Source organism: Miniopterus natalensis, chromosome 1 (assembly GCF_054644295.1).
Source record: "Miniopterus natalensis isolate mMinNat1 chromosome 1, mMinNat1.hap1, whole genome shotgun sequence".
NCBI classification, from domain to species: Eukaryota; Metazoa; Chordata; class Mammalia; order Chiroptera; family Miniopteridae; genus Miniopterus; species Miniopterus natalensis.
The window spans coordinates 16,535,978-16,558,845 of record NC_142081.1 but is presented as its reverse complement, the minus strand read 5'-3'; the positions used below and the strand labels follow the sequence as shown (position 1 = coordinate 16,558,845).

General features: G+C 41.1%; 1 protein-coding gene across 1 annotated transcript in view; it reads right to left on the bottom strand.

Annotated features, from left to right (window-relative positions):
- Positions 1 to 1,405: 1,405 nt before the first annotated feature.
- The window catches only part of DIO2 (iodothyronine deiodinase 2), a 134,762-nt gene continuing 113,299 nt past the window's right edge, over positions 1,406 to 22,868 (bottom strand). Inside the window, 3 exon segments of the mRNA XM_087818785.1 lie at positions 1,406 to 6,183; positions 6,186 to 6,756; positions 14,908 to 15,179. Coding sequence (XP_087674911.1) covers positions 6,161 to 6,183; positions 6,186 to 6,756; positions 14,908 to 15,129 — 816 coding nt within the window. The 5' untranslated portion in view covers positions 15,130 to 15,179 and the 3' untranslated portion in view covers positions 1,406 to 6,160.

Here is a 22,868-nt window from a genome sequence, read left to right as displayed (position 1 = left end):
GACCTAGAAAGTACTGAGTGTTTCTAAGTCCCCGGATCCAGTTGTCCCTGAGGGAAGTTTCATCCCAGTCATTCCCAGGGTTTGGTTACATCGGCCACTAAATTTGCCATTTTGTTTTGTTTTGTTTTGTTTTGTTGTTTTGTTGTAGACTCATTTGAGTTTGTCACTTGCAGTCTTGATGAATGGGTAACAGGTTCCTCGAGGAAGTCATATCTTTATGAGTTTAGTTTTATTGCTTTTGCTCACCCAATTGCACCTAGCACAAGGCGCACCCTACAAAGACTAGAAACTAAAGCAATAGTTGTCAAAGTCATGGTTCTTTAAATTTCCATTAAAATTCAGGAAAAGACACTGCAAATATTAATGAAATTAGTATGTGAGGGAATCATGAGCAAGAGTCTCAACACATACTAATACTTTGTTTAAGTCACCTGTTTTCAGGAACAAAAGGCACATATTTAACCATGTTGCAAATATATCCTTGTCATTAACAGACCATTACCTCTGTAAACCATTCATATGCTTTATACCTTCTCACAGTGGAAAGTGCTTAATATAAATGTGTTCAGATGATGGTTTTTTCTTTCCACATTAATGTACTGACAATTATATAATAGATTATATGTGTGTATATATATACATACATACATATATACTTAACACACACACACACATGCATACACACACTATGTGTGTGTGTGTGTTTTGTGTGTGTGTATTGCTTTAACCAACTTCCTGGAAAGTTTCTTTATTACACTTAGAGAACCTGGGGTGTAAATATAACCACGTAGAAGTTTGCTGCACAGTCTCTTTAACAGGAGCCTTTCCATGAATTCTGTGTGCAACTTGTTCATGAATATGGAAAATATCTGAAGATTTTCTTTTAACTTGTCTTGATTTCCTTGAAGACTCTGGCACACAGCATGAGATTAAAATAACCTGGCCTTGCTGGCAACTTTGCCCACAAATACCAAGGAATAAATATTAGAATGATGGATTCTCTTTCCCTTGTCAACCATGAATGTGTTCCAGCCAAGGACAAGGTCTAGAGGGTAACTCAAAAATAAATAAATAGAACCAAAGAGTAACTTTATTCTTTTATTCAAAGTTTATTAAAATACAAGAACAAATTGTAAAAGCACACATACCACTCAGCACCAATATAATTACACTCTTTCTACTGATAGTCTCCAAAGCATTTCTGTTTCTGCAACCAAGGAGCAGATACACTCATGCGTTCTCACCACATTTACCCAGTACTCCAGGCATCGTGCCCCGAATATTCTCCTTGCTGGGAAGACAAAGATGGGCAGAGGCAAACGAATGTGACTACATCCAACCACTAACTGAGTCGATGACTCTTTCGTCAGCAGTTATCATTCGCACACTGGCAGCCTCCGCACATCCCAATCTCCCGCTTCGGGGGCCCGATTACTTGGGCAAGTGATGGAGTCTGGTGATAATGTGATGCAAAACTAAACAAAACTGGCCAGCATTCCCTACCCAATATCTTTTCATTGCTTTGGTTGTAAAGTACTGGACACTTCTGCATTCACATTGCCCAATTCTCACACACGTGAAAACCACACCCACCAGTGACGTGGCCTGTAGAAGCCTTGAGAGAATTTTACTCATTTACCAACCCCTTCTGTGGGCTTCTTTCATTTCTGTGTTTACCTGTTTGTTTTTTGGGGGGAGGGGAGTTTTGAGCCAAAATAATGAGTTCATTAAACATCGCCTGGGTCTTCGAAGTCTCCTCAATAAATATTAAATAAACTCCCTGGAGCTCTGGTGCTGCTGCCCAAGACAGGCAGCGAGCCCCAACTTGCATGAGCAGTCTTGTTTGGATGTCTGCACATGTTTGCTTTCTGTTGGTTCAGACTCACTGTGGAACAGAGCTGGGTCTCTTAAGTCTGAGGCCTCGCTTCTGGTGCTATCCAGAATGTAAGGCCTTAGGAAGTGGCCCTTTGGCTCATCCTAGTCACTCAGTGACACACAGCCCTCCTCCAAAGGTGCGAAGCTTCTTTTAGAATCTTCCCAAATCAGCAGACCAGGCCCTCGGAGCCCAGGTCTTCCCAGTTAACAGCTTCCCGAGTCCCCCAGGCCCCGCCCCTTCTTTCCTAGAGGACCTCAGGACACTGCAAGAGTGCTAATGGCCAAGCAGGGGTCGGTCCTTGTGCCCCATTCTAGACTGGCACATCAAGACTGGGTTTAGCTTCTATTTTTAAGATAAAGGAGGAAGCAGGGAGGAGGTTTGAATATAACAAAAAACCACTTTAGCTCTGATTTTTGGCAATATCTTTTTTTAAAAAAACAAAAAAGCTCCTAGATTAAAAAGCTCATTGTTAATCTCCACTGCTGGGAGATACCACACTGGGCATGTTCTGAAAAGCTTTAAATGCTGGTAGAGGTTTTCATTAATTCTTCAATGGGACAGAAGTCGATGTCTGTGTTTTCCTCTTTGCAATGGCCACGTAATTCTAATTGAGCTTATTTTTCCAAACCATCTGTCAGAGGTCAAGTGGAATAAATGTCCAGGTTGGCCCTCTTAGGATTTACAGAATGGGGAGTCCTGTACATCAGTGCATTCCCCTTGCTATGGGCATAGCCCATAGGACATGCCGAGGCTACCTTGTATCCAGCTGGGAGTTTTCCCGAAGGCCTAGGTACTGCCTTTCACCTGCCTCTCTGGGATTTTAGGCAGCCGGGCAGTACTCAAGCATGACCTCACAAAATTTCCTAATTTTTATTCAAGAGCCCAGCTGGTGAAATATACTCAAGCGAAATGAAAGGCAGCCGTCTTTTCTTTTCTCCTTGATCACAGAATAGGCATTTCCTGGTTAATGGCAGAATTTAACTAAATCAATACGCCATTTAGAAGTTGATATTGCCAAAAATCAGGGGTACATTCTATAAACAAGGTGAAGACATAGGGCCGGAGATCCAAAATATAAATATAAAAAGTCAGATAAGTTAAATGACTGTCACTTTAGCTATACAAAGCAAGAACGGAGGTTCTAATCTGTTTCTAAAGAGGTCAGTTACATTTGAATGCCTGTATCAAATACGTCTACATTACTGTGCAGGCATTTCATTCATGCCCGTTTAAAAAAGTCGTTGTTGATTCCACTACTATTTTCAAATAAAATAAAATAAAAATAAAATAAAGTAAGTTTTGAATAGTTCCAAGACATAAGTCTTTCAAACACTACATGTTTGAGAGAATCCAGATGCTATGAGAATACCTAAAATAGCTTGGAAACTATTTCAATAACAGACGAGCTAATTCAGTTTAAAAGGCTAAACTGATAGCTCCATGTAAACACAGGGGGAAAAGATGCTTAGGTACTAAAAACAACTCAAAGCTTTCCATATAAAAATTTTAAATATATACATATATGTAACATTTTGCCTTGTGAGACTAAGAACTACAATTTTCCAAAGGAACATTCTTCATAAAAGACAGGATTGGTTGGGTGGGTACTGACAATCGAATAATTTCTCTGAGCATATCAGCTAAGCATCGATTCCCCTCTATCTCAAATAATGAGTTCTTGTTAAGTTCATAAAAGATACATCACAGGAAATCATGAAAGTTCCTATTGAGATAAATAGGTTACACAATTACAGGCTTATCAGTCTGATAACACCAAGCCATGCTATATATTGCAGGATTCCTGAGCTTTGTCAATTCACGTTCTCCTTGGCCCCCCAACAGTCCTTCTTCCAGTGACTCTTCTATGTTCTATCGAACATATCGTTTTCCCTGATATTCAGCCTATGCCTTTGTATGTCTACTTCCACTGCCTCATTTCTCCATTGGATTATCCTCAGAGAGAGGAACTGCATGCATGCAACTTTCTCTTTCTTTAAAAAGGGATCACAACTGGGTGATTGTTTATTTGTCCTTTCCCCAGACGACCAGCACTAACTGCCTTCGCCAAATCTCATCCCCCCACCAGCTTCTCTAACATCCTGTTCCATTATTGCACATGTAGAACAAAGGGGGAGTTTAAGGACAACACGGTGGTGGGTTGCAACCAATTGTGCTTTTATGTACCACAGAAATCTCATCACCATTTTGAAGATAAAAATCAATGGGGCCCATGGATAAGCTTTGAGTTATAGAGTTGAACTATTTAACTCCAAAATAATCTATTATCAATGTGACTTTCCAGAAACTTGTTAGATAGAGACCCATTTTCAAAATCTGCTTTGTTTCTTTGTGGGTATGTTTTGTAGAGTTTAAACTACTGAGAAGCTTCAATGTTGCTGTCAGTTAAAATGGTCCTTTAATACCTACACAATAAACTGACTAGTAATAGGATTACTATGTTATTCCAATTTAAAAAAAAATAGACTTCTGGTTTTTGCAAACTCAGTTCCAACATCTTTTTCATTTAGGGCAACTAGTTCAGAAAGATATTTTCAACTTTAGATAGCTTTTTCTACTAGTTTTATTTTATGATTCAATTACTAACGGAATGGTCATAAGAACCTTTGTACATATAAACACAACCATACACCGTGACTTGATAGCATCCTTAAATTTATGATACAAAATCTGTAGGCCTATTCTTTTGGAGGTTATGATATTTAAATATTACTTATGTTACTTATAGGTAAAACTATCATGTCTTCATTTTAAAGAGAAATATGGTATAGATATATTAAAATAACTTTATATTAATGTACTATAAAGGCCTTAGATTACAAGACCTCAGCTAATAGCAAAAAAGGAAGACCCAAGTCCAAATTCAAATGTCAATGGGAATTCCATTTAACCAAATTCCATGCTACTGAGGATTGCCTCATATCAAAACCTCCAAAATTACTGATGGGAATTATTTCAAATTAATTTTCTCTTCCTCTATTTTGCAACTGAAGAAACTGTGTTTGTTTGTACCGATCTTTCATTATAGTTCACCTACTTCGAAAGGAAAACAGTATTTCAGCCAAATGGGGAGGGCACATACCTCCCACAGCATCTGAGAGTGACTGTATACACATATTTTGAGCTGAAGAGCTCAGCATTGAGAATACACTTCTACAGAGACTGAGATCATGAGTGACTAGGGCCACACCATAATTGTAGGGATGGAGAGGGACAGACCAGCACTACTGGACCCACTGGTTTTACCTTTAATCAGTATCGTGGGGTGTAATTCACCCACTGAGAATATACACATCATAAACATGTTTGAAAAACTAATTATTTCTCAAAAAAACTCTCAGAAATATAAATATTAGAGTGTGGTTTTTTCTCTCCCAATCCCCCTTTTCCCCCTCAATGTAGGACTATATGATAAATACATAAATTTCCTATGTATATTCTCTATGCTACTTTTCATTGAGCTTCTTTTTTTTCTGGCTTTGTGTATGTTTCCATGTTTCTGTGGGTATGAAATAAGCCCCACTCTCAAGGTGACATTCTATGAAGCTTCCTAATCCTTCTGCCTCTTTTTCCTAGCTAGTCAACTTGGTTTTCTTCTAGTGCTTTCCTTGCCTGCCTCAAAAGTAACTCTCAGATTTCAGATGATCATTCAAACCCTCCAGGTAGGAATCATTCTTGATACCTACAAATGCACCTGTGAGTTCTGGGATGTTTAGACTGGCAAAGAGCACTACATGGTAGAAACTAGGACATCAGAAACTAACATATTAAACACCAAGGTCCTAACCACATGGCCTGGGTTCAAGGCCTCATTCTAAGTAGATATTTAAGGATTTTCTAGTTGAACTCTGTTCATGCTGAATAAAGCCTAGGCCATACCCCTCATATTAATAAGAACACTAGCTTCCCTAACATGGTAGTTATTCAGATATGTCTTTCCTTCAGGCCCCAAAACATGCATCAGCTGTAGCAAGCAGGGTTTCTTCCTCTCCATCTTGGGATCCTTTCCATCAGAAATTTTTTACAGGGTTTTTTTGTTTTGTTTTTTCTAGAAAGAGAAATGATGGGGCTACTGCTTAGCCAAATGCCATTTGAGTGGTGAAAGAAGCATTGAGATGTTAGAGGTTTATGTTCTTCTGACATATAAGTTCCTATCTTTCAGAGAGGCAATGAGATTCAGTTGAAATAGTGGATTCAGTTCTTAGTTTCCTTCCCTTTCCATATATATATTTAAAAAAAAAAAAAAGCTCTATTGCAATCATACCTTTAACCAGCTAATCTAGATTTCATCTCTTGTTGAAATTCTTCTCCAGCCATCGCCGGACTTCTTGAAGGTTGTAGAAGAAAGGGCCCTTTCCTCCCAGATAAGCAATTTTCTGTCTCTGCACAATGCACACGCGTTCAAAGCCTACCCCATAAGCTACGTTGGCATTGTTGTCCATGAGGTCGGCCACCACTCGGCACTGGGGCGGCAAGGAGAACCGCTCCAGGAGCTGGTGGGCTGCCGCGCATCGGTCTTCCTGGCTCCGGTGCTTCCTCACCTCGAACGACAAAGAAGAACCCCCGGGCACCGCCCAGCCATCTGAGGGATGGGCCTCATCGATGTAGACCAGCAGGAAGTCGGCCACGGGTGAGAACTCCTCCACCAGTTTCCTGAAGGCCGGCAGCTGCTTAGTGAAGGGCGGTCAAGTGGCCGAGCCGAAGTTGACCACCAGCGGGCGCTCGGGGCTGGCGAAGTCCAGGAGGTGGCACTCGGCGCCATCCACTGTCTTCTCCTGGGCACCATTTTCACCGTTGTCGCCTCCTTCGGGATTGGAGACATGCACCACGCTGGAATTGGGGGCATCTTCACCCAGTTTCACCTGGTTGCGAATGAAAGAAAGAAGAGAAGACCGCCTTTAGCGCATTGTCACTTCAGTTCACGCTGTATAAAAACAAGTGGCTCTACTAAAGCGTGGTGAACATACATTGATCGGAGCAAGGAGGCATCACGGCAGGCAAGGTAAAGAATGGCCCCACGGAGCAAAAACGTCTTTTTCACTCTGGGTGATCGCTGAAGGTAATTATTTTTATCATTGAAGGCACCGCAGTTAACTCTCCATAATGAAGTTGACCCTTACTTTGCTGTCAGTGCTTAGCACACGTTACGTAACGAATGATTAACTGACTTCATTTAAAAAGCTAAATGGTCTACTTTAAGACAAATTATCAGAGTACCTCTTTCTGAATTCCCACTTCTAAATTCTAAAGTACTAAGAAAAAACCTTTACTTTCTTGCATGACGCTAAGTCATTTAATCTCCCTCAATGGACAGTGATACCAATGGGCTCTGTTCCTGGCCAGAGCTAGAAAATGTGGGGCCCATCCTTTATAAAAAAGAGCTAGTCCCACTTAACCTCTTCAGCACCTCAACCTTCCCATCTGTAAAACGGTGACAATAATGCCCGTCTTCCTCATATGGTTATAGAAGGATACCATAAAGAAAATAGCTCTTTCTACATGATCGCTCACCGCGTAGGTGTAGGCTGTCATAATTAGATGCCACCCAAACAGAATTGCCACCTTTCCCTGGGCAATCGTATGTTTAAAAATATGCCCATAGAAATCATCTGAGCTCTCATCAGTATGACACCCTTCCTGGAGGTTTCTATACCTACTGCCTACTTTGGGTTCACATGACTAGAACCTCACAATTTTCATTAAACAAACAAATGAACAAATGAAAGCATAAAACTATTCCAGAATTCTATTTTTAATTTCGCATTTTTCATGGGGTTTTTTCGTCTGTATACTTCCCTCTTTTTATCTAGGAAGTCACAAACCATTTACTTTTCTCTCATGCATTTTATCAATAAGCTCCTCCGAGTTATAAAATTCTCAGGCAGAAAAGCTACAGAAGAAAATTGCTCCATGTGTCCCCTTTGCACATGGTTTAAATAGTTGAACACAGACTGAAAGAAAGTTTGCTGGCCTTTGGGTCTGTACGTTGATAATAAAAAACAGGCAACATAAAAGAGCCAATTACTTCAGTTTGAATGAACACAACTGGATCTTCCCTTAGAATGGTTTAATCAAAGCCAATAACATCAGGGGCAATTTATGGAAGTACAATTGATTTTTCTACACTATTCTTAATATTACAAAACACTTCCAACTGGATTGACTTAGTCTCCTCATATAAATACAGCCACATATAAAACTGCTGTTAATTGCAGTCACTTAAAAGTGAATTGTTAAAGATTCAACAATCCAAACTGAAATAAAACACTCAAGGGCTTTTATTCAGAAGTTTCTATCTAATGTGAATGCATAACTCATTTTAACTGTAGAGGAAGAATTAAAGAAGTCCTGTCTCCCCCTTCTGAAAAATCTTAGCAGGCCAGGTTTAAAACAAGCACTATTAGCTTTTTAAAAGAAATCTTAGAGTAACACTTTTCTTTCTTAGAAAAACAAGCTGTCGGTGTGATTTAAATAGGTACATTTGTTTTCAGTCACTATCAGGGAAAAGGTTATTTTATTTATATTAATTTTCTTGGTTAATCTTCAAGTGACACCAGATAAAGAAAAAATAATCCCTTGAGATGGGTTATTTTATTTTATTTATTTTTAACTTTTATTGAATTTACTGGGGGAAAATTGGTTAATAAAATTATATAGGTTTCAGGTGTACAGTTCTACAATACATCATCTGTATGTTGTATTGTGTGTTTACCATCCCAGGTCAAGTCTCCTTCTATGACCATGTATCCCCCTTCACCGTCTTCTACCTCGCCCCACCCCCCTTTTCCTCTGGTAATCACCACGCTGTTTGTCTGTGTCTATGAGGTTTTTTTGTTTGTTTGTTTGCTTAATCCCTTCCCCTTCTTCACCCAACTCCAAACCACCCTCCCTGATGACAGCTGTCAGTCTGTTTTCTATCTATCAGTCTCTTCCTATATTATTTGTTAGTTTATTTGGTTCATTAGATTCCATGTATGAGTGAAATTATATGGTTCTTGTCTTTCTCTGGCTGGCTTACTATTTTATATAAGCCACACTTGTCTCTGAGGCATTAAACTGGACTTAAAATTTAAAAATACACATTTTAAAGATATTATAAACCTATAATCTATAGGTGCCTTTTGTACTTTGTAGCTTTAAGTAACAGGTATCATTACCATCACCTCACCATTAGATCTTTTCCACCTAAAAGAGCAGTAACAATTCTAGCACAGCGGCTTCTAACCACAGTGTTGTGCCGAGTTCCTCAACATACTTATAGCATCAAGATCTCAATGCATTCGATCAGCCTGAATCCATTAGCTGCTGCCCTTTATGTTAAGTGAGTAATCCATACACAGGAAAAAATTCATGTCTGGACTGTACACCTGTAGGTTCTTGGTAGATGAAAATATCCATCTGCCTTTAAGAGTCATTTTTAAGACCAACCAACAGTTGCGTGGTGTTGTGAAGCGGGCCTCTGGTGTCCTTGGCTCGCACCCAAGCAGCACTGCTGCTCCCTGCCTTATTCCTGCTTGTTCGACCGAATAATCTAATGTGACGCTTCAGCCACAGGTGACTCTTATTACCTGTAGTTAATTTTCTTGGAAAGTTAAAGCACTGTCTCTTTCTTCTTAGTGACAAGGTATAATTCCTTCCAAAATACAGGCACACTTAGTTTACCTTAGAAAATTTAGAACGAGTACAATACCTTCACTCTAAAATTAAAAATTAAGAAAGTTACCAAATACATAATGTTCTTGTGTATGGGGGGGCATTTTGTTAAGCAGGGAGATCATATATTTATATATATATATATAATATATATATATACGTATATATATATATGAATGAATTATTGAATGAATGATAGTTGTTATAATCCTAGGTAGGGCCCAGTGACACATTTTACACTTAGTAATAACCATGACCTGCAATGAACGTGACCGTATTTGGGTGTTGAACAAGCTCACTGAGGTAGGTAGTTTAGAAATGTAAATCCGGGCACCCCACCGTAGAGTTCTGCCATAATCAACACCCGTTGCTGTTGATCTGTTCTGGATTATCTCAACTGGTTACTGTATAAAATGAAAGTAGTTAATCCTCTTGATTTTGTTGGGCACCTATAGGGACCCTACGGCAGATTAGAATGTCATAAACAGACATCCTGTTCGTGAGAATGACCAGGTAAGAGAAACGCATCGGTAAGATCAATGCTATTAATCATACGACGCGGGGGAAACACACACCCAGGATTCAGGATTTTTCAGTAGACCGGTAGCCTGCTTTTATAAGTATCATATACTAATCGCAAAATTTGTCCATCTTGGCTAAAGACCTGCTAATGGGGGATAATTTAGCAATAATAAAGAAAAAAATTAGAAATTTAAAATATTCAAGTTTGCTTTAAACTACAAAGAAAATCTTTTAAAAGGGCATTATTGTTCATTTCTCATTTTCCCATTTGGTCACCATGAAAATTAAATTGCTATTACGACCAGAGTTTCAAATGGAGAATTTCTTGCTTTGCTTGGTCAGGCGCCCTGCTGAGATGGAGCAAGAGCATCTCCATTGTCTTTGGGGATGGGGAGTCTTTGCTTTCCCCAGGAGCAAAGCATTCCTTGACAAAGAGCCAAAAAGATGAGGAAAATAAAGTTGGTCGCGTAATAATAACATTTAGGCAGCAGGGAAGAAGCTCAACAAAAGCAGGTTATCCCCTGATGCTCCCAAACTTTGTTTTCATTTCCCACAGTGACACAGAAAGTCTCCTGGCCACAAGTTACCTATCATCTTCATTTCTCCTTCTTAGAGGGTTTGCGTTTGGTTTTGTCCTTAATGAGACACATTTGCCAAAGGGGCATTCAAAAGGCATTTTTCACTCTTGCGTGAGAGTAATTAGGTCGGTACCTCTTTCCCTGCCAGCGTCAGCCGCTCTAAAGAGAACCCTGCCCAGTATTTAATGCCCAAACACAAGAAGCATCGTTTCCACTAATTGGTCTTGAAGTTCCGATGTTCCCAAAGGGTCCCTTTATTTTGCGACGATCAGAAAGGACATACGTAAAATGCAATATCGTCATCACTGACTTTTATCTCTCTCATCTACACTATCACAATGGCCCTTTCTCATGTTTTTTTTGTAATCAACGTCAACACAGCAGCAACAAGGGAGGTAAGGGGTTTGCATTTTTACAACAGGGAACATCTCTGGGCCAAGCTCAAATGTCCTGAGAGCCACGTTTGTAAATACGAGCAAGAGTGCAGCTACACGGCATGTTTATAAATTGGATTCCCTTGATGACGGGCTCCTTTCAAGGACTGTGTCCAGCACGCGGGGAAAGGGGAAAGCTGCTTGGGCATGAGGACTGTGAAATGCAGGCGAGAGGAACAAAGAAAGGACCGCTCGTCAAGTAGAAGCTGGACACGGGGCATATGCCACTAACCTTTTCGTTGTTGTCTTTTCCACAGCCTGGGAAAGGCTTCTGGACAGAATATCACCTCACCTCATGATAGAAAGTAAAGCAAATGATAAAAATAAGGGGAGGGTGTGTGGCAGAGTAGTTTTTACACATCCCTCTTCTTTCAGAGCCCTGGGATGGCTTTATTGACTATCTGGAAATTTCCAATTCTTTGACATAACGACCAGGCTGCACCAACGTCCTTACAAACAGGGTAAGTAATTATTAAGCAGCGGTTTAACCGTTTATATTCAAACTGGCCAAATAAATCAGTCAGAGAATAAGCTGCCTACTCTCTCCTCTGAATTCAATTCCCTCATGGCCATTCTCTCTTTGATCCCTACCTTGGAGAGGTAGCTCTGAGCTCTATCATTTCCCACCGTTTTAACCAAGTGATGGGCAAGCTCTGGCTGTGGCCTCCTTTGTGTTCTTTTGAGAACTGTCGCTGTCTTAAAAGAGCCATTTTCCATTGTGGAAACGGGTGTCAAAAGCCTCGAGGTGAACGAGGAGGAGGAGGGGAATGTTAAAGAGACCCTTTCAAAACCAAAATGACATGTTCAGATGAGTCTGTTTTCTGTAGCACTGCCTGTTAACCATGAGGAGGCTAAGCTGCTCCTCAGCGGCTGTGTTGTGTGTTTATTTTTGCACTTCAATTAGGTAGGAGCTAGGCTCCCAGACAGGGCAGTGTGCTCACCGGTTGCATTTTAGTCTTTGAGCAGAAGGATGCATGTTAGATGCAAGGACGCTGACTAGAGAAACTTAAATGACAAATACCTATTAGTCACCTTAATCTCTCACAAGTTAATGTAGACTCACTTTTTCATCAAAACAGTGCATGGAACTCCCTCTAACCAAAGCCAAATTATCTTTAAAAGCTTCCCTACAAAGTTCATTTTGAAATCCCATTCAACATGTCATTTTACTTTGTTCTGATTTCATTTCTTGGTTTCCTCTTGTCACAGCCAAACCCAGGGATAATAACACTTTTACTGCACTTTCTCTTAAAATCTTCCCGAGTGTCTGAGATTCCACAACGAGAATTAGAAATGACCTGCCTCATCGGATCACATGTGCACACACTCATCCTGGAAAACTCTGCTTCTGGGGCGGCAGCCTCAAAATAGTGCAAGTCAGGATTGTGAAACACTGTGATGCCATTTCAAACAGAACCAGCGTGTCCCTAGAAATGGCTACACCCTGGGACAGTGGCACAGGTGACAACAGCCTTCAGGAAAGGGATTCAACCTGCTTCAGGGATTCTGAGTGACCCTCAAATGCCACCCCAGCCACCACCACCTTTGCCATACTGGGAAACAGAAAGAGGCCTAAATTCAGTGCCAGCTGTGTTTGCCACGTTTCCATTCATTACACACCCAGTCCAGTCATGTCTCTGGACATGTGGGTTCTTGGGTTGTTTTTTTCTCATGGGGGTAGCTATTATATAAATCATTAAAAGCAAACTTAATAACATCAGTCATGAACTTGGTCACTAATCAAATCAGTAGGCAGAAACAATACAGGGGAGGAATGCACAAACTACACACACACGCACGCAAAGAAAACAAACCACTCATCCTTCTCAATTTCCTGGAATAGGAACAACAAAATATTGCAACACAATGGAACACTATACATTAATGAAAAGATAAATAGTAAAGTCTATTACAGAGGCATTTGTTTGTTTTTCCCTTTTAATTCCAATAAGTTGCTTAATAGGAAAAACAGCCTCACTTATTATTTGTGGGCAACATCATAACCCTTACGTTTTATGTGACAGATAGTCCCATAAGTATACATGCATATAAGTAAAATTCTCCCAGGAGGAGACTTTTCTTTTATAGGCAAAGTCAATTCATTTTTTAAAAAGTAAGTTTAATAGGCTGAGATAAAACCACCGACATTGCCATGTCATCTCCTAAGACCTACAAATACAAAAACATAAACATTTCACATGCTATGTGTACACTTACGGAAATGAAATGATCCCCTCAATATCTTCTTACCACATCTCCCAATGGCCCCACATACACAATATACATGAGTTTTACTGTTAGAACTTTGAGCATCATTTCAGATTATTATAAAAGAGTTTTTCTTCATTGGCAAGAGTTCTAACTATTCTCTTGTCTTTAGAAAAAAAATGCAAACCTTCTGCAAGTTACTCTCAATAACAAAGACACGTGTTATAGTAAAGCTTCCCTATTTCACAGTGGATGTTTTCCTCTTGAACACTTTGATTTTCAGTGGAACAACCCTACTCTGGATTCTTCATGAGTACAAGTTACTTCCTTTCCTTTCCCGGTGCGCAGGTTTAGTTTTCTAGTGTTCAGTTATGGAGCTCTCATTTCTCCCCCCTCTTATTCTGAGCTTCATCCCCGGCTCTGAGGTGCTGCGTGCCTACGGTGGACCACTTCCTGGGCTTCCACAGTCCTCACAAACGCCTGCCTGGCAACTGGGACAAGGTCCCCAATACTATTAGGCAAAACCAAGACTTCTGCACTGATAGCAACTTTTGCCAAATGAGTCCATTCTTCTTGCTCAGGGACCTTCAGAAGTTATATGGGCACAGGGGGAGGGGACAAATTGACTAAGGGCCAATGTGAGCATGTTGTGCTTCGCTCCTTCAGATGAGCTGAGGATGCTCCAAGCAGCAAAACGCCAGCATCTTCCACTTAGAAACAAATCTCCAGACTCTGGCTTTGCGAGAGCAGCCCTGGGCCGTGACTTCTGCAGGTAAGTGAGGTCGCTGCTCCGGTGCTCGAGGAATGGGTTACAACAGCTTTGAAATTTAACGAACCACAGACCTATCTGCTCCTCCCAAGACAACTCATTTTACGTCTGAGAACCAAAGCAAGTGCGGTTCCCCTCACAAAGCCTGTGGTTCTGACAGTCGGTGCTGAGATCTTCCTTTTGCAAACTGGTCCCTAGTAAACTGGGGACACGGGGCCTGGTGACCCCTTCAAAGGGGTTCAAATCGGAATCAGTGTCGAGGGTGACGCTGACCGCGGGCTTGCTGACATTAACTCTGACCTCTCCCAGAAACGGCGCAGAGAGCACGGCGACCGCACCTGCTGTGGCCAGTTCGCGCAGCTTGTCCTCTCCCTGAGAGCTTAGTAGCAGTTCCTTTCCTTCCCTCGCTTTGGCAGTGCCACCCACTGCGCTGTCCTTCCCAGCCCGGCTCACCCAGCGTCTCACCAGGCAGACCGTCCAAATCCCAGTGCACAACAAGAGCAGCTGAAACGCAGCAGTCTCCCCACGCCCTGCATCCCCAGGCTTGCCCCAAAGTCCTCTGCCGGCACAGACACCCTCTCCTCCGAAAGCGCAGCAAGCCATCCAGCGCCCCTTCTCAGAAAGACTCCTTATTGGGTCACACAGGGTCAGGAGGGCTTACCACCTGTCACCCCCCAAATCTAACTTGTGTGACAGGCGCAGAAAGTCAAGGCAGGAGCTCCCATGAGCAGAACCACCGGTCCCCCAGCTGGGGCTCCTGCAACCTGACCCCGGTGCTCCCCGGGGCGGCCAGCCCCAGAGCTTGCGCCCCCCTGCCCGCTGAGCCAAGAAGCCCCTGGGCGAGCTCACCTGCTTGTAGGCGTCCAGGAGGAAGCTCTTCCAGATGCAGCGCATCCCCTCTGAGGTCAGCATGCGCCTCCACTGGCCGCGGGCGGCCTTGGAGCGGCTCAGGAGCAGCACCACGTGCCTGAGCAGCACCACCGAGTCGTAGAGCGCCAGGAACAAGCAGTTGGAGAAGAACACGGGCAGGATCTGCAGCGCGATCAGCAGGTCCACGCTGAGGATGCCCATCTTCTCGGCCTCCCAGCCGGTCCCGTGTGCGCTGGCTTCCCCGTCACCCTCTTGTTTAAAAGGGGGTGGTCATGGGGGGGGGGGGAGGCGAAGGGGAAGGGGGGAGAAGGAGAGAACTAAATTAAAAGGAAGCCCAAGACCTCTCCTCTTTCAAAGCAGCAGAAATGGCAAGACCAAGTCCAGCCTCTCCAGCCCAGCAGTTGGAGTGTGCCCATCAATCCATTCAATTCCGAGCTGCTGCCTTTTTTTTTTTTTTTTTTCAGGATTTAAGATGTTAAAAAAAAACACACAAACACACACACACACACACACACATACAAAAAAAAAAAAAAAAAACTGGCGTACCGGTCCCTAATCCAGTTCCCCTCTGGTCTCAGAGTCGGTTAAAGTTAAAGCAGCTTCACTTTCATTTCCAGGCACCTATGAGCCTGTGGCAGAGACTGCAGGATTTTCTTTAGCTTTTCATTGTCTCTATGTTCAGATACGTAGCCTGTTTCTTTCTTGAATTGCCAGAGTTTTAAAAATGTGCTTTAAGGGTAGTTGGTTCCCCCCCCCTTCTTTACTCCGTTTTTACACACACTTTCTGTGCTCCTTCCCCCAGCCTGTCGCACTCTTTCCCTTCTCCTGGAGCGACTGGCTCCTCTCCTCTCCTCACTCCCTCTGCCTTGCTTCTTGCTATCTGTGGTGCAAAGTGCTCTCTCTGCAGCCCAGTGAGTCTCCCTGAAGCCTTTTATACATTCCCTGGCTAATTGCTGCAATAGAGAAATGAAAGCCTAATCTTGGTAAAGATCTTGACGTCATTGAGAAAGAGGGCTTTACTTTGGCCAGGACTGCAGTGAATAGAAAAGTAAAACTCGACAACTTTTTTTTTTTTTTAGACGTGGGGGGGTGGGGGGAGGGACAGTGGAATTTTGCTTTGTGATTTAAAGAGAGAGACAGAAAAAAAAATTTAATACCTCTGACAGTTTTCAGGAAATGCTTTCATGCTTTGGGAAAAGTAATTGACTATAATGTGCAGATTTGATAAGTTAACACTCTCTCCTCTGATTATTGTTGTGACTGCTATTATTACTCATTTATGAGAGGGGCTAGAAAGAAGGGATGCTGGAAGACAGGTAGAGAAGAGGAAGAATAGATGATCTTTGCTCTATTTATTGGAAGATGGGAATGCTTAAATTTGGTCTTTATACCTATATGCTATGGCTGTCTCTCATTAGATCTGTGACCTAGGTTCCTTAAATATTCTTCAATCAGGATTTTATTTAACAAAATTCAGAGTGAGTTATCAGACAGAAAACTTTTCAACTCTCTGAGTACCATTTCTCTAAAGTTTCTTGCTGAAAATTTATACAAGTATTCTTTTCAGTTTTACAGAAGCTTCCAATGCAAAAAAATGAAAGAAAAAAATTAAAAAAAAATCTTCCAGACATGAAAGCAAGCTAGGTGTGACCAGATCTCCTTTTAGTTCCATTTTGACTATATGCAGATTAAATTAAAACTTTCCATCAAATGGCATTAAGATGCCATGTGGCTGAGAAATAAATTCTTTATAAGAAAGCTCTTTGCGTTCTGCACTTCCCCTGCTTCTGTTAGCACAAATCCTAAGAGACCTGACACTTTAAGGGAATCTACCTTTTTGCTTGAAAAAAAAATTAATTAAATTCGTAGGCAGTTAGGAGCAGACTTTAAATTGGTTCAAGAGCCACACTGACCACTGCTCAGTGGCCTGCTCTTCCATTGGTCTCCAGGACCCACAGGTATTCAGGCGGACAATGCTTTGGCAGAATGTCATGACCGCATCTCATGACATTCTGGTTTTCCTTCCTCACTTACCTCACAGATCACCTCTAGGAATTGTGTTTTCTTGGAAGAAAGAGTGGCAAGCATACACTCTGGAGTGGGGATATAGAATTGTAATTAAAAATGAATTAGCTGACTTGTCTATGTATGCAGAGCCCTCATTAAATGTGAGCTAAGTAGTGGGTGCTAACCTTCAGTTAGTACATTTCTGGGTTTTGTCCCTGCGTCTAAAATCTGCAAGATCACAGAAATGATTTAAAAGACTAGATAGAGCAGGGTCATGAATTGGTGGACCAAATTCTGCGTGCAGATGCATTTTATTTGGTTTGTGTGGTGCTTTTAGCCTTTTAAAAAATAACTGAATGAGAATGCTTTAGGTTCTTTGAGACCAGGTATTCCTGTTTGTTTTGTCCATTGCTGCTGCCCAGCAGTTAAAACCATGCCTGGCACACAGCAAGTTCAAGGAAGATGTACTGAATGGATGAATGGGTAGGGCATGCACTGCTCCACACTAGAGGGCACCATTCGCATACAATATGACATGACTGGGGTGCCCCAGAATTATGTATACCATGGTGGACTTGAGTGTGGCCCTCACCAGTGACACAGTCCTCACCACTCCCCAGTGTCTGAAAAATCTGATTCTTTCATTTTTTATCATCAGTTTAGCCCATGATGAGTTTTGGATTTGCATCCCATGGACTAAATTTTTAGAGAAGACTTTCAGAACTTAGAAAAATGAACATATACCCTATCGAAAAATATTTTCCCTATGGCTAGCATACATTGTTAGCAAAAGAATAGTATTCTTATGCATAATATATGTTTACTCCACCCATCCTCTAATTTTCCAATGTCTTTATGGAAGAAAACAAAGGATGGTGACAGCATGGCACTTTAACTACTGGTGATGGGAAAGCTACAGTGCCAGGCAAAGTCCCAGCCAACAATGACAGAAGAAGGTGTGGACCAGGAAATGATGCTTCCACTTAGTGCCCAAGCCTTAAAATCTCACTCCTTCTCAGGCACTCATTTTGTCCTGTTTGAATTAAACCAGTGTCGTTTTGAGGGAGAGACTTCAGCATCTATAAACCAATTCTTCCTCACTTATTATTTGCTTTCAAGGAGAGAGGTATTTTTGGAAGTGGTGAGCTAAGGACGGGGATTGGTAGAAAATCAGAAACACGCTTTCTTTTTAAATGCAAAGTTCAAGGCACACCCAGACTACAAATGGTTATAAATCAGAATGACATTTTTCTTCTTTTTTACTTTCCCTTTGTTGCATTTTTTTTTGAAGTCAGAAGTGTCTGAGGATTTTTTTAAAAATGGAAGAATAGGCACATAGCCATCCTGATTATGTCATTTCTCAGATTTCTTCGATCATTTTTTTCTAAATGAATAAATAAGTGAATCGTAACACTGAGAGTCTTTCTTTACCTGTTAGACAATCTGTCCATTATAAAAATTACACTTCTCCAAAGCTACTTCTCCTTTTACATTTGGTTTGAAGTTGCTTATTTTAATTAGTAATAATATTTAGCACTTTGATCTTCAAGTAACCTTATATGCATTAAGTAACAGAAATAACCCATAAGGTGGTGACAGAGTATGATTTGTCCCATCACATACATGAGAGAAAGTGGATCGTCAAGGTTGTAGAGTCAGAGCTGGTACTGGGATATTTTCCCCAACTCTAAACCTCACTTTTTTCCTACATGACTGTTTTGTGGGTCCTGGTCACTACTCTGAGATTCAAAACCCTTGCCCAACGTGGTTGTGCTAAGTAATTTTACCTTCTAAATTGCAAAGGGTATCTGGGATTTCACATCTGTTTAATATTGACCCAATTCAAGCTCCTCATTTAGATTTCATATGATCATTTGAAATATTTTGTTGGTCATGTTAAGTGTTCTTAGTAGTCAACACTGCAATGAGTTAAATGCAAACTGATGTGTGGTGTATTAGCTGAATTTCTCCAACAGTGTAGTACACAGGTTTTAAATTCCAAAGAGAGGCAGCCTAGGGCAAAATGCTCTGGGCTTCTTAATAAGTGCTGAACCACTGTAAAATTGTTTAAATTTTTTCTCTTTCCAATAGTAGAAGAGCTTCATGTTCTATCATTGCCTCCTTCTGGTTGGAAAAAGAATGCGTATTATGAATGATAAGTCTTCCTTTAGTCCACTTTTTGACTCTTAAATTGAAACTGAGAAAATGAAGTTGGATAACTCGAAAGCAGTCTTGGACATTTCAAGGATGGAAGCAGCCACTACTATTTCCTTATCGTTTTCTGAAGGACCAAAGAGCATTACAAGAATTTGAAGTTAATAATCCATTCCGCATCCCCAGCCAGTATGGCTGAGTTGGTCGGGGGTCCTCCCCTGCAGGGAGGTTTCCAGTTATATTCCCAGCCAGGGCACATGTCCCAGTTTCAGGCTCAATTCCCAGTAGGGGGCGTGCATGAGGCAGCCAATTGATGGTTCTCTCTCATTGATGTTTCCCTCTCTCTCTCTCCCTCTCCTTTCCTTTCCCTCTAAAGTCAATAAAAACATATTTTTAAAAATAATAAAAATATCCATGCCACAGATTTTCAAGCACTCTTAGTGTTGTACCATTTTACTCGTTCTAATTCAAGTGATTTTTTCAATTTAATTAAAAATGGAGTTTTATTTCTATTTTATTAAAAACTTGTGAGATAGATTTTAAACCCCCAAAATGCTTGGTCAAGATAGGTGTGTTGATTTGGGGTTTGGGAAGATGACTGCCGTACATATCCACCCCCCGAAATGTCACAGGAGGGAATCTCAAACTGTACAACCTCCTGTCTCCAGCAACTCCTGGTAGTGCCCGAGAGGGAGTTATAATGAAGGGTTTATACCACAACTACTGAATCACTTAAATTCCCCTCGGGCCCATCCATTGTACAAACACAGCCATGTTCCCTGCCTCGTGATGAAAGGAGAAGCTCAATGGATAAAATAGACAACCCCAGAGTAAACTCTGACACACCCTGAGCAGAGCAACTGAGGGCTGGGGCGGCGCAGGCGAGGGCGCGCTGTGGGAGGTGAGAGTGTCCCATCCCAGGAGCCTTGGGCTGAGGTCCCTCTGCGAGCCCTGGCACAGAGCCCGGCCGAGGTGTTAGCACATTCTTCCCTCTGGAGCCGCTGCTGCTCTTTCTTTCTCCGGGCCACCTACTGGCGGAGGAAAGGGAAAGGGAAAAGACCAGAGGAGGAAAGCAGAAAGGAGCTGCCAGCAGGAGGGCCTATTAATGCCAATTGTGGCAGTGATTTCTGCGAGGAAGACAGCTGTCCAGAAACTGGATGGAAGCCACCACCTCCTTTCAGAGGCCACTGAGCAGCTGTTAGGAGACAACAGCCTTCGCCTGTTAGTGACCTGGTCTAGATCTAAATGGATGGCCGATCCCCCCCAGCCATCTGCCCACACCTCTTCGGGTGCCCTGAGACTCTCCGGGTGTTACTCAGTTTTGGGAATAGTTTATTAGCCTCCAGAGATGCCTGAGGTTGGGGGAGGGAGGGGCACAGAGGAGAAAAACACTGTAAAGTTATATGCGGTGAGTTCCTTCAGGACAAAGACCCTTCAGAATAAACAAGTTGAACTCAACCTCATTTTTCCTATAATTTGACCCAATGTCTTCATTCTCCCAAACTCTTCGGCCCAATGCGGTAGACCAAAAGAAACAGAGAACCCTGGCCCAAAACAGTCATCCTCTTTGGAAAAACTTTTCCTCTATTTTATTCCACAGCTTGGAGGAAACCATCAGGTGATACTAAGTTTTAAAAATAAAATAGGTCATTCTTTAGAAATTGTTTTACAGGCACTTTTTTTAAAAAAACCACTTACATATCGCCTCACTCATATGCTGAGTACATGAACATAGAGCATGACAAAATATATTAAGATACATGCTGGTTCATGCCACCCAGAGGTAACAGTACAGTTTGTTCCCACTGAGAGCAAAGGATGTCATACCTCCTCTCTCAAGAATCCGTAGATACTAATGCACAGAGAAAGTAAGCTAGATATTCTATTCCAAACTCAGTGGAGATGGTGAAGCTAATAGAATTAACTGTAGGATAAAAAATCCATATTTGATACAGGGATAAAATACCTGCAATGAGGATGATTGTGCAATGAGATAAGTTACCAAGGGAGGTTATGAAAGTGTTATTAGCGGTGCTGTTTTCAAGGTAGGGAAGAAGGTTAATAAGATAATCTCTCCAAACCTTTCAAAGCCTGTGGTGCTATTAAAATAAGAGTTTAGAGTAAGTTAATATATAACACATACATAAAAACATCCAACTGAGCTAATGGCAGAATACCATAATCACAAATTATTGCTCTGTTTCCATTTCAATTCTGAAGACTAATTTTTTGTGCGATTAAGTAAATCGTTATGTGTTCCCAACAGGCAGTGGACAGGAAAGGATTAGCATGTGCTCCAGGGACAAAATATAATGCATGAAATTCAAATCTATTTTTAAAACAGAGCCTCATCCAGTAGATGGACACTGGTAGTCTTCTACCAACACACAACCACTTAGCCAAATGATTATTTTAAAAGTAGATGTATACATTTTATATACATGGATCACATTTTCTTTATCTAATCATCTATGGAAGGACACATCAGTTGTTTCCATGTCTTGGCCACAGCAAATAATGCTGCAATGAACATAAGGATACATATATCTTTATGAATAAATGTTTTCAATTTTCGGGAGGGTAGATACCCAGAAAAGGGATTGCTGGGTATGGTACCTCTATTCTTAATTTTTTAAGGAAGCTCCATACTATTTTCCACAGTGGCACTACCGGTTGACATTCTGACTGTATACAACGGAATGCTACTCAGCCGTAAGAAAAGATGAAATACTGCCATTTGGGCCAACATGGATGGATCTTGAGAATATCATGCTAAGCAAAATAAGTCAGGTGGAAACCTCAAGAACCATATAATTTTACTCATGTGAGATATAAAACAGAAAGCAACAAATGAACAAGCCAGACAAATTTTAAAAACCTCATAGACACAGACAAGAGTATGGTGGTTACCAGAGGGAAGGGGGGTGGAGGGGGAAAAGAGGATAAAAGGGGTGAAATACCTGGTGACGGAAGGAGACTTGACTTTGGGTAGTGAGTATACAATGCAATATACAGATGATGCATTTTAGAATTGTACATTTGAAACATATATCATCTTATTAATCAATGTCACCCCAATAAATACAATAAAATTGAAAAATAAAATAAAAATAAAACAACAGAATAAATAAATAAAACAGATGTATATAAATTTATAAATAGTCTTATTTTATTTTCTCACGGGGATTTTCTGTCATGTTTTAAAGACTTAAAATCCACCTTCCCAAAATAATGATTTTTGTATCAGTAATGAGCTAAAATTATACACAAATCTAAGACCTCAAAATCCTCAGAGCAAATATATCTATTGCTTGCTGATAAATGTTAAATAATACCAGCTCACTCAGCAAGCTGGCATTCATTTTTTTATCAAGAGATGTCTTGTTCTGACAGACTTTAGTTATCAGACACGGAATCTATTTCTGGGGCCATACAGGCCCATATGACCAGAAGCAAACCTCTGACTTGATTTTTCTACCTGGAAAATGGAGCTAAAAATGTCTTCCCATATTTATCTACTGTTAATGGCTAATGTATTCATGTTTTTAAGGAACGTGGTCTTGATATAACACTACTAAAAATAAAAAGTAATCTTGGCTAATTAGTTTATTTGGACCTGTCTAAGTCAATACATTTCCTATAATAAAACATTCTTTGGGGAAAAATGTTCCTGGCAGGCCAGAAATGATAATAGTACGAATTATCAACCTGCTCCACATGACTTTAAGAAAACTTTGATTACTTAGTGGAAAACAGGCAAGATTACCAGTAATTGGGAA